This window comes from Phragmites australis, chromosome 3 (genome assembly GCF_958298935.1).
Source record: "Phragmites australis chromosome 3, lpPhrAust1.1, whole genome shotgun sequence".
NCBI lineage: Eukaryota > Viridiplantae > Streptophyta > Magnoliopsida > Poales > Poaceae > Phragmites > Phragmites australis.
The window spans coordinates 45,654,160-45,666,789 of NC_084923.1; the positions used below are offsets into that span (position 1 = coordinate 45,654,160).

The following is a 12,630-nucleotide window of genomic DNA, read 5'->3' on the forward strand; positions in this document are numbered from 1 at the left end:
CCCCTCGGTGATTCTATTGATATGTGCTCGTGCTACCGCAGTCAGGCCACCGGGGGCCGGTGGAGCGAGGGTAGAAGGAGGCAAGGTAAAGGAGACGACATAGGGGCTCGAGGGTGCCGTGGTTCTGCGGGAGGGTGGACGCGATGCTATGGGAGAAGCGTCACCGCCACCGTGGATCCTGCACCACACACCAAAATCCACCCAAGGAGAAGTAATCTCCCTTGATTTTGAAGTATATTTTTCACATTGCAAAAAATGTGTTCAGTGGTTGCTAGACCCTACGGCTACGAGCAGACCAAGTGAGGAGCTGGCTCAACTGAGGAAAGCCTCTTATAAAAAAACTAAGGAAAGCCTCTTATAAAAAAACTAAGGAAAGCTGATTTGGCCTAGTGATATCCCTGGACCCTAAATGCCAGATGCCATTTAGTTTTTTTAGCGTTTGGTTAAAAAATAAGTTGGATGAGATGATTATTTAGAGAGAATATTTTTTTTAATGTTAGATGAGTCTATCTGCTAAAAACAAATGGAGACTGTCGGTGTCACAGGAACCAGGGGTCCCCGAGTCCCGAGGCCAGATCAGCAGTTTGCCACGTGACGCCCTCCTGCAGGGGTCATCTCCGCGAGGTACGAGAAGACTAAGTCCCGGGAGAGGGTGCTCGGGGCCATGAACAGTGGTCCCCGAGTACCCAAGTTCCCCGATGACCCGAGAAGACCAAATACCGGGAAGAGAGTGCTCGGGGCCGTGAACAGTGGCCCTCGAGAACTCAAGTCCCTCGACGACCAGAAAAGCCAAGTACCGGGAAGAGGGTGCTCGGGGCTGCGAACAGTGGTCCCCGAGCACCCGAGTACCCCGAGGACCCAAGAAAATTAGTTCCGGGAGAGAGTGCTCGGGGCCGTGAACAGTGGCCCCAAGCACTCAGTTCCCCGAGGACCAAAAAAGGGTATATCCAGGAGAGAGTGCTCGGGGCTGTGAACAGTGACTCCCGAGCGCTCGGTTCCCCGACGGCCTAAGAAGTCCTTCGCCGGTGGCCCCCACGGAGGTCCAGCGGTGAGGTGTCAACCAGTGAAAGGTCTGATGCCGCATTTAAGAGGGCGCGTGGCCTGTCACTTCCAACTGCTCCTGCCATGCTCAGTGTCAGTCCCTGCCACGGCTTGACAGGGAGGCGTGGGGACATTTAATGCACGGGTCCCATCGCGGGACATCCGGCGCGCCTCAGGATAGCATCGCGAGGCCCAAGGCGCCCCGCCTGCCGCCCTGCTGTGTTAGGTATACAGGACCGAGCGGGCACGCCGGGCCGTTCTGTGGCTGCCCGGTGGGCCCTCTCCGCGGCGCCCGTTGCAGAACGGCATGATAACGAACAAGACCAGACGGGGGCGCGTTTTCAACCCTCTCCGTCACTTCGCACAGCAGCCCATGATGGTTGCTTTCCATTTATGGCGGCTCGGAACTCGCGCCCCCCTTTCTGGGTACGCTACTGCCCGGCGAGTATTTAAGGCGGGGGCGGGCTCCCCGGTGAAAGGGGCCAGTTGACACAGAAGTAAGAGCGAGAGAAAGACAGACAAGGAGAAGGTTGAGGACAGGAAGCCAAGGAAGAAGACAGAGTCTCAGTACAAGCACAGAAGCTGAGATCACCGAAGAACAAGGAGCCCGAAGCTCTAGGCTAAACAAATATTCTTGTAACCAGCAACATCCCTGAGAGACATTCTCAGAGCATTTATAGCACACACACAGGAGTAGGGTGTTACGCTCAGTGCGGCCCGAACCTGTCTAAAAAACCTCTAGTGCATTTACTACTTCTACATCCGATCATTCCATTCCACCTGCATCGCATTTACGCCCATTTATTTCACCCGCAAAACAGATTCAGAATCATCCCCCGACCGAATCTCAAAGGGGTCCCTCCGGATCCCTGCTTGAGGAGTTAACCCTCCGACAAAGACATTTGTTGACGCGAAAAGTTACCACACCAACACACCGAGCACCTCATGTGCAATATCTAACAAGCAGCACCCAGGATACCTCGGTCGTGACACTACGTTGTCAGACCTTCGTCGTCACCCACGCTCGGGAGGGACTCCGTCGGAGGGCAGATGATCGATGGTTTGTCCTTGGTTGTTGGAATCAATAACAAATAGCAATATAGATTAGAAAAGAGAACAAGACTACAGGAATTAGGCAAAAGACGAAAGGTAAAGTAGATTGATTTGATCGATTGTTTGATGTCCTCAATCGATCATGACCCTCTCATATTTTAAGGACAGCAGGTCTTAGCCGTAAGAGATCAGGACTCCTAATTCAAACAGAACAAGACTTACAGATATAATTTGGTTATGCCTACCTAATCTCTAAACTTTCTATAACAAACATATATTTCCTATTTGAACATATAAAACTCCCATATACCGAATACGCTTTAATATAGTTCGGCCTTCTTTAGATTCGACCAACTCTTCCATCTGTCCGGAGACCAACTGCAGGAACAAACTATGATCACTGGCCTGGTCATGACCACAGATCGTGTTCACTGGTCTAAAATCACTATTCACTAGTCTTAAAATCACTGTTCACTAGTCTTAAAATCACTGTTCACTAGCCTTGAAATCACTGTTCACTGGTCGGAGGCTACTGTTTATCTGGTCGCGGTTACTGATTATCTGGTTGGAATATTGTTCACCGTCAACTAGGAAACTTCCAGAATCAAAATTCTTCACAACGTGCCAATTTCGATCGTCAACAACATTCATGTTATAGATAACATTTATCCCTATTAATACGGTATATTTTAGTTAGTTAGAGTAAACATATTTTTTGTTAGCATGCTTTAAATAATATTATTTTCTAAACTGTTTTTCTAATTAATCAATAAAATAAGATTTTGTATGATTATATTTTGATAAAAACTAAATATATAATAAACGGATCTCACAAAATTTAAATTAACCTCGCTCAAGTTATACTCGTCTAACAAATAAAAAATTAAATCATCTTATCTATGATAAAAAAAGTAAATTACCCTACCTAACAAAAAAAATGGATGAGCTATCTCCTCCAACCTGGTCCCTCCGACACGGTAATTATATATTTTTATTATAGCAACTTTGATCTTATTTATTATAGCAATTTTTTATCTTATATTTTTTTCTTAGAAAAAAATTATAAATACATAAAAGTAAACAATACTAATAAAGTACATTTCACAATGAATCTATTTAGATATTTATAAATTTTTATTTAAAACATAATATTGTTCTTATTATAGTAAAAAAACAGGTAAGAATTACGCTACCAACTGTCACGGTGAAAACCCAGACGCCATACCTATACTGTTCTCCGGGCCCACTTGTCAGCTATTGCTTACGGCTTAATCATCCCTACGAGCGCACCCACCGTCGTCGTCTCCGCGAAGAGATCTTCGTGGAAGGAACCCTCGCCTCGAAACCTACCACCCCTCTCCGAACTCCAATCCTTCTAGAACCTTCCGGATCCTCCGACCCCCATGGCCTCTTCACCCCTCCCTCTCGTCTCCCTCCTCCTCCTCGCGCTGCTCCTCTCCTCCGCCCCCTCCCCGTCCGCCTCCGCCTCGCTCTCCTTGCTCGCCGCTACCTCCAACGGCTCCGTCTCCGCCTCCGCGGCCGCCGACCAGGACCTGGAGGATCCGGCCCCGGAGCCCACCTTCCTCGAGGAGGTCATCGACGCCGTCTCGGAGAAGTACGACTGGGACCCCAACGCCGAGGTCAGGGTCTGGCCGCTTGACGCCGACGCTGTCCGCGTGGGCGCCGTGCAGCGGTACGAGTTCCGCGCCCGGGCGGGTGGGGCGGCGGCTCTGGCGCGGCTCGCCGACGAGGCGGTGGAGTGGAGGCGCCCCGACGCGCCCGCGGTCGAGGAGGTGGACGGACCGGAGGGGATCGACGTCGTCCCCGGCGACGGCGCGTTCGGGTTCGGCCCCGGCGTGAGGGACGTCGAACTGGTCGGTCCCGTGGAGGTGAGGCTCTCCGGTGGCGAGGACGGCGGCCTCGTCGAGCTCCAGTTGCCGTCGGTGAGTGGGTTGACTTTGACTTGTTGCTGCTCACGATTTTGCGATCGTTTGCTTACATGCTATGGTTCGAGTAATGGTTGCTGTGGAAGTTGTGTTAGCTCTAAGCTTGGATGGTTAGGGTTCAATCACTGAGTTGACCGAGTAGCTGCCGTTCTATTGTGGAAGTCGAAGTGTACAACTACAATATTTTCCCCCTTACCTACTGTTGTTGCTATCTTTAGATTGCTTGCTGAGGTGGAGAGTTTGAATGCTAAACAGTACGGGTCTCTGTTTAATTTGTGATGTCTTCGAATGGCATGTGAGTAATTTTTTGGTCCCAAATTTTGATGGTATAGAATCATAACATTCGAGGTCTGGTTCTGACTTGATCTAGTGGGGCTATCTAGTACTTGACGTTTGTACGGTGAAGGGTTACCGACTTACCGTAGTGTAACATATCGTGTGCACTTTACTTGCTGTAGATATTCATTGGCATACATAATATAGAAGTTTGTTAAACGGATACAGATCGATGGCAGTTCCATTATATATTCAAATTTAGGGTGCTTCTTTCTTTTCAATGCCTGCTATTTGGTTGACTTGAATGTAACTTTTCTGAGAGGCAGTTATTATGTGGATATTGCTGGCTGTTCTGGGTGGAAATCTGAAACCGAAAAAAGACATGAATAGGATAACTAGATATGCAGATTTGCTTTAGTTGTTAACTGATGGATAGCTATGAAGTCTATCAATTCTTTTAGAAGGAGAATGTAATTTTGCAAGTAGGCATTCCAATGATCCATTCTTCTATTTGATAAGGCATTGTATGATGCAGTTCAGCAAAACAGTTATTAACATATTTAGAACTCCGTGATATTATTAACCCATAAAGGCATACAACTTTTCTGTCTAGGTTTTAGGTACTTGATCTAGAGTTATGATATCAATGTCGTTCTCAAATTCTTGTCCTACTAGACTCACTTTTCAATTGTTGTGTGCTGCGCATGAGACGAAAGCTTTCAGTTTTCTTGGTTCGCCATTTATAGTTGTCTTTAACAGCAACCATTAAATTAGCTAGCTTTGCCACTTCATATTCTGAGCTAGCATCATTTCATGGACTTATGACAAATTTTCATAGGGTGAATTTTGTCTTTCCCTATGTAGATTTATGGTCATCCTGTTTTCACTAAATATATGTTTCAATAATTGTTAGCTTTAGGAATCGTTCGCTGTAATTTCCCCCCTTGATTGTTGCAGAATCTTATGTTGCACCTCTTATGCAGCGGAATGCCACATATACAAGGCTGAAGAGGATACTTGTCACTGATAGCATTGCATTAAAGGTTATTGGCGCACAGAAAGTTTCTTTAACCCACCCTCACAGTATAGGCCTTTTAGCTAACGGAAGCTTGTTGACTAGTAACGACAACCTAAGCAGAATATGGCCTTTGAGCTACTCAACCTGTGCTCCATTACTTCAAGTGGGTGTTGTAGGATCAGTCGTAATTGTTGTGCATCAAACAAGTGTATCTGGAGGCCATGTGAAAACTTTGTTGAGGTCACATGACACCATGGAGTTATTGTTAGACAAGTGTCAAATGAACTTCAGTGAAGCTAAAGTGACATCAAATCGGTTGATTTCAGTATGTTTGTTCTGCTCAATTAGCCCAAGACTGGTAAAGCTTGAAAAGATCTTGAAGACTTGGTTTAGCAAAAGAAACCAGGTGAATAGCCCAATGCACTTCATTGAAGCTAAAGTGACATCAATACCTTTGGTAAAATTTCGTTTGGAGCTTGAAAGGGACATTGCTGAAGACGATATCATCTGGGAAAATATTTCAGAGTGGAAAACGAAACCTACGGTCCAGCAAGTCACACTTGACATTATAGCTAGGGTGGAAGATGACGATAGGCTAAAGGCTATTTCAGTGAAGAAGGTTAGAAAGCCGTTTCCTATAATGGATGCAATTTCTTGGGGCAGCCTGACTTCAAATGTTTCTTTCACAAAGTTTGTGTCATTTGTTTCACCACCGGAACCGCTTATGCTGGACGTAAAGTGGTGATAGTTTTTGGTCTAATTTACTTCTCATAGGACTGATAGGAAAGTGCACATATACATCGATTCCGTGTATACTTGATTAGGCTGGAAGTGTACCTGAAAACAGGATTTGACTGTAACGTCATGTTAAATTTTTGTATTGCTTCTAGCAACTGTATCAATAATGTCTTCCATTGTTCATAGACTCGTGGTACCCTCGTGTGATGGCTATCCTCGCCTGCTTCTTGTTCAATTTTCTAATCAGGCTGGATTGTTAGTTTCAGCTTATACTATGTGTTAGCATTTGTAGTCGTATTCTTGGCGATTTTCTGATGGTTGTATTCGTGTCTACTGATAGAGATGAACTGCAGAAACGTGCTCCCATCAGGACTAGCATTGCCCGTTTCATAACAAGAACAATTACACATGATTTCGATTGTGTTGCCGTGCTCTCAGAATAGAACACAGGTTGATCTCAATAGCGTTACATCATGAATACAGGTTCAGAACTCACAAGATACTAGGACAGAAATTTTATTCCAAAATTTTACCAACATACAATGCACTGTCAGACAGGATACATGAATTCATGCAAACCGTATGGTTGCCCTCGCTCGGCACTCGCTATATATTTCAAACAAAGTCTTTTGAGTTCACGATGCTGGCCCTGATCCAGGATTCACAACCGGAAAGAGAGCAATAATACTCCAGTAGGATGAGCAATCTCTCAAGCTTCGCTTCCTATATCCTGTGCACCCAGTTTCTAACATCCCCAAATATCAGAAACAGAAGAGAATTGCCATGCCATGCTACGCCTACAGCCACGGATGCTCATTCATCTGCGTTTATGAACGTGTATACGTGGCTCCTTCTTAGGTTACAGAGTACAAGAATTGTCGACTTCAAACAACCATCTGCCCTTGGGGCAGGGGAAACTAACTAGTCAGCCAAGCTGCCAATGGGCATTTGAGGCAAGGCGACTTCCAATAAATAAGAACAAGGAAAAATACGGCTCAGCTCGTCAGTAAAGCTCTGCCTGAAGAATGGAACTGATTTGCCATGTGGTATTGCCACACAAAGTATATCTCAGGAGGCACCCACTGTGCACTCTGCTATATCATGCTCATATATTGTATCTGTTATTCTTGATGGCGGCCAGTATCGGAGCACAGATCTCCCAAGGATGTTCTTCACTGGAAGTGGTCCCCTGCAGTGACACATACAACACATTAGCTACTGTTGTAGCAACTGTGGACTGTGGTTAAAGGCTGAAGCACAAATCCTTTATTAGAACTTAAGCATACCAGTTATGTGAATCAAAGCTGTTGTTTCTGTTGTCCCCAAGAACAAACACATGCCCTTCAGGCACAGTCTAGCAAAAGCAACAACTGCTCAGTATGTGTGCGCAACTCGGCAGATGAAAGTAAAAGCTTTATATGTGATCAACCCATAATGGCCCCAGCCCCTACAAACCAATCGATGGGGCCAGATAGCGCCAGAGTAAATTTGAGGTTGCAACCAATTTAACATTTCAAGCAACTTATTAAATCAGGAAAATAACATCTTAATATCTGCTCTAAAGGGTTAAAAAAATTAACCAGGGGGGATTGACGTCATCTAACTTACGATGAGTGACTAACTTACCGCAAAGTACAAACTACAAAGGATGGACTTTAGTGGCGTGTGGTAAGAGAAGCTGTCATACCACTGGATCCATTTCATAGTCGGCTGGCTCCAGCACGAACTCCTCATCCTGGACTAGTCCATTAACCAACAGTTTACCAGCACACACCTGTTAAATACAGGGAGCACCAATGGTTATAACTCATTACTAATGCCTATAACCAAAAATTTCATCAAGCAATAAGGCAAATAAGGGAAAACATATAGAGGTCACTACCATTGAGATAAAAGCTTACTTCAACGGTGTCCCCGCCCTTGGCCACAACTCTCTTGATGAACACATCACCTGAGCTGTAGCCCAATGCCTGCAAAAAGAGTTGGTCTTATTATAACACACTTTGATGAACTAGAGAATACAAAATAGAGAAAAAGGGTATCATACCTGAAGGACTGGAGGTGCACGGAATATCACAATGTCCAAAATTTCTGGCTCCCGAAAAATGTAGGAAACCTACAATCACAATAGGCGCAGGAAGTTAAATGTTTGCTCACCAACATCAGCAAACAATACATACATCACAAACTATGGCTAGTCATATACACCTTCTCAGCAAGGATTCGGTCACCAACATCAAATGTTGGGTACATTGACTTAGATGGGATGGACCTCGGCTCAGCAAGGGATGATCTATAGAGCAGCGGCACAGTCACAGCGGCAAACACAGTTTTTGCATCATCCGAGCATGAGTTCACCCAGCTCGAGAGCCAACTGGTCTTCCTGCTCACTCCTGCGCCACCAGAAAGACTAGTGCTGCTCTTCCTCACCATCCCAGCTGCACCAGAGGCGATAGCGCCACTACCAATCCCAGCTGAACCTGATGCGATGCTGGCACCACCGACCATCGCTTGTATGCCGACCTTGGACGGCGCAGCCACAGCAGGTGAGGGCACAGCTGCATGACGGGGCGATGGCACAGCTGTGCGCGGTGCAAGCGCTGTCGTTGCACCCGTAGTTGCAGCCGTTGGGCGTCCTGAGCCACGGGACGTCGTTGCGGCGGTGACGATGTCACTGCAGGGGAGCCACTTGATCGCCTGCAGGAATGGGAGGAGCGCTGTGGGGTTGAACCCAGCTGATATAGATGGCGATGCCGCGAGGGAGGAGGTGCCCACAAGGCCACCAGTCGAACCCATTCCGGACGCGAACACCGACAGCAACCCCACGGCCAGCGACGCCAGCGGCTCATCAGCCGGCGCCTTCGTGGAGCACGATCGTGGGAGCACCAGCGAATGGCCACCTCCGGAGGCGGCGGCGGGCAGAGCCTTGGGCCTTGGCTTCGGGTGGCTGTGGTCGTCGGCGTCATGGTGGTGGTCAGCGCGGCGGGAGGAGGCGAAGAGGCAGAAGGGGCGGGAGAGCGCGTCCTGGAGGAATCGGCACCCTGCGCCAGGCGCCGCGCCAGCGCCAGCGGCGGCGGAGGTGCAGCGCAGGCCGAAGGACGCGGCCAGGTTCTGCGCCACGTAGCCCGAGTAGGACACGGTGATGCGGATCGCCATTGCGGCGGCGCGTCGCACCCGCGCGAAGGCGCAGGAGCTGGAGGATCCTGGTCCTGGGTCACTGGACCTTACTGCAGACCGCGGACCATTCCGATCGGGGGGCCGGCAGCGGGAGGGCGCGCGGGGTATCGGAGATCTAGGGTTCCGCGGGCGGGCGGGCGGACACGGCTACGGGGCTAGTGGGAGGCGGGAGGATGAGATCGAGGAGAGGAGAGGGGTGGGTCTCCGGCGAGGTGGGGCCTCGCCGGCGGCGGCGGCGGCGAGGTGAGAGGAGTGGGGTGGGTATGGGGATGGATGGAAGAAGCCTGGAAGGCTGGAAGGGAGGACGCGGCTTTTTTATGTTGTTGCTGAGGAGTTCGTGGAGGCTGCAGGGATTTTCTACGGAGTGGCCCAACTAGGTTGGAAGGAGGTGGGTGGATTAACTTGGATTTTGCAAAGTTGTGGGAGAAAAAAACCGAAAAGGAGAGAAAAAGTGGCAATCTTTTTAGGAACTTTCTTTTCGGGTTTGGATCTTTTCGGTGTTTGATTGTACTTTCGTTCTTTATTTATGTTATATATTTTCTTCGCTATCTCTATTCTTGAATTATATTTCTATGGTATTTTCAATTAAGCATTTTTTCAAAATAAAAGTTTGTGGAGATTTAATCAAACAAAAAGTCAAATAATCGAGTTTAATGAAGAGATTAACCATATATTGTACACCGTTGCAATAAGTCTTTTTCCCCCGCAAATACACGCTTGTGATCAAAGTATAATGCTCAACAATTCAAAGGTAAATTGCCTGTACCAAAACTTTACAGCTTAGTTACAGAGAGGTACTAATATACGAGAACTTATTGTAGGCAGTACGAACTCCCACAATTTGACAAGTTTGGTCAATTCTATAGTTGTGTATATGTGCATTTTCTGTGCAGCAACCATTGCTATAGTCACCATCTTCACAGCTATAGCTAGGCATGTACAGAACTCCCAAAATCACAAAACTACAGTCCACATCACTCAGAAAAGGAAAATGCTTCACGTACGGCTGGGTTGTCCGACCCAGTCATACGCAGGGTTCAATTTTTGGTCGAAATTCGCGGTTACCGGACTTATCGTTTCGATTCCGTTCAAAAACTAAACAGTAACCGAAGTTGAATTTAAAAAATTTGAAAAATGCAAAAAAAAAACCATTAAAAAACTATAGACAATTCTAAGACCTTCTATTATATATTTTTCAAAAATAATATCATTTGCATCATATTCTATAGGGAGGGAGTTTGAAAAAAATGAGAAGAAAATGAAGCGTACGGCTCAGTTATTAACTCATGTTATAAAAAAGTTTAACATGCAAATATATATATATATATATATATATATATATATATATATTTTAGGACGTACCTTAAGATGATCTTTAAAATTGATTTCACTTCATTTAGAGTTCTATTAATTTCTTCATGATTTTTACAAAGTTCACCAGCATAAAGTGAGTATGTTAAGAAACAGCATTGTAATTAAATTTTTCATGTCTACCATTATTTTTTCTACATAAATCATAGAATAAATAAACTAATAAAAGTGGTTTCACTCATTTTAGAGGTGTGATGGGTTAGTTATAAATTAATCTAGTCGCAAAACATTTACACAATCCTGCATGTTATAATTACTAATTCATGAGTTCATGTATTTTTAAAAGACATAGGATCATGTAAGAAGACTAACAAAATTAGTTTCATAATTTTTGGATTAGCAAAGAGTAAACTATGCATTTAACTTGGTCTAAGAAATACATTTTCTCACAGAAAATTTCAAAAATTTTATGAGTATAAATACTTTTATCATGTAGATCATATTACAAGGAAACCAACAAAATTTATTTTACTTTATTTGAAGCTCAGATGAATTAGTTATTGATTTTACAAGATTGAGCTAATTTTTGAGTTTTTTTTTGTTGAACTTCACTGAAAATCAAGAAAACTCCTCGATAAATCGAGAAAACCGAGCGGTTACCGACAATGAGGAAAATTCGAGAAAACCGCTTGATAAATCGAGAAAATCGAGAGGTTACCGACAAAACCAAGCGGTTACCATTCGGTCGATTCAGTCCGAATTCTCGCCGAATTTCAAATTTGACCGAGCAAATTTTGAGTGAATTCTCATCGAATTTCGGACGGTTATCGTGGTTATCATAATTTTTCGGTTACCACCAGTGAGCGGTTTTCGAGCTCTGAACGGTTTTGTAAACACTGATCATACGACCAGGTGTTGGGATACTGTAGCACATGGTGTGCCTCGGTCTTAAGCCGGTCGGGCGTGTAGCGGGGCTCGAAAGAAAAAGGGTCAGTGTAAATAAGATGTTCAGAAGAGGGTGAATATATGATTTAAATTTTTTTAGTAAGCTATAATTGATAAATATATAGAAATAAAAATAATTGGTTACAATATATATTAAACTCTTAGAATCTATATTTTAATAAAAATGATTACTTCTATATTTATAGTAAGATTTGCAATCTAGATGATATGTAAACAATTATAATTCTAGTAATATAAATTATTCAAAGTAAATAAACTTAAATATGTAACCATAAAGGAGACATCGAGCTTTTTTATCGTGGTCTCGAAGACTTGCCAGTCTTCCCTAATCCACCTCAACGTGGATTAAAGCCTTTAATCGCTCATTTATTAATTATGCAATTCTCATCACGAGAAGAGGCTCACCACAAGCAACTTGATACTGAGTCAGATTAATCCAATGAATCACTCATTGCCTCGATTCCACTAGATATGTACTTCACCACTTCGGTAAGACGTGCACAAAGCCTCTCACAATCACATCGGACCCTCTCACAAGTTTCTTTGAAAAGATCATCGGATAACAACGCCACTGCGCCGTCTAAGTGTTTGCAAACACCAAGAGTAACAAATCAAGACGAACTCGACTCTCACCAAGTACCTAATGTTCAATCTCTAATGCCTTTAGTTACTTGATTCATATCTCACATCCCTCTCTATGTGCAACATATGCACAAATATATGTGGGAATGACTTCACTTTGCTCAAGGATGCTCAATGGGGGCAGGAGAGGTCTTCTAAGTCACTGGAGGGATATATATATAGGCCACAACCTGAAATGTAGTCGTTGTTCAAAGTCTGACTTCTCTGCATATCTGGCGATCAGACCGCCACTAGACCATCCACTCTAAAACTAGCCGTTATAGCTTTTTCAGACCTCTGGCGGTCAGACCGGCTACCTTGACGGTCAGACCGCGAGCCTCGAACATACTATCAAAACTCTTTGTTCCCTGACGATCAGAACGGCCACTTTGGCGGTTAGACCGCCACCTGTTCTAGAGATATGCAAGTTCTCTACAAGCTCTAGACCGGTCATCTTGGCTGTCAGACTGGAGTTCTTTGCGG

General features: G+C 45.0%; 2 protein-coding genes across 8 annotated transcripts; one reads left to right on the forward strand and one right to left on the reverse strand.

Moving 5' to 3' along the window:
- Window positions 1–3,357: 3,357 nt before the first annotated feature.
- Window positions 3,358–6,257, forward strand: LOC133913388 (protein TUNICAMYCIN INDUCED 1-like). Its single transcript, XM_062356527.1, has 2 exons — window positions 3,358–4,037; window positions 5,300–6,257. The coding sequence occupies exons 1-2, from the start codon at window positions 3,498–3,500 to the stop codon at window positions 6,077–6,079; spliced, it is 1,320 nt and encodes a 439-aa protein (XP_062212511.1). The 5' UTR covers window positions 3,358–3,497; the 3' UTR covers window positions 6,080–6,257.
- A 307-nt stretch (window positions 6,258–6,564) lies between these two features.
- LOC133913386 (uncharacterized) lies at window positions 6,565–9,621 on the reverse strand. 7 transcript variants are annotated; one of them, XM_062356524.1, is made up of 6 exons: window positions 8,281–9,616; window positions 8,120–8,188; window positions 7,974–8,042; window positions 7,760–7,846; window positions 7,359–7,426; window positions 6,565–7,261 (listed from the first exon to the last, which is right to left on the reverse strand). In XM_062356524.1, exons 1-6 carry the CDS (start codon window positions 9,226–9,228, stop codon window positions 7,141–7,143), a joined length of 1,362 nt encoding a protein of 453 aa, XP_062212508.1. In that variant the 5' UTR covers window positions 9,229–9,616; the 3' UTR covers window positions 6,565–7,140. The 7 variants fall into 7 exon arrangements, 3 of the variants coding, with proteins under 3 accessions (XP_062212508.1, XP_062212509.1, XP_062212510.1); XR_009909021.1 differs by having other exon boundaries at window positions 7,201–7,261; window positions 7,699–7,846; window positions 8,281–9,621; XM_062356525.1 differs by lacking the exon at window positions 7,359–7,426 and having other exon boundaries at window positions 8,281–9,620.
- Window positions 9,622–12,630: the final 3,009 nt, after the last annotated feature.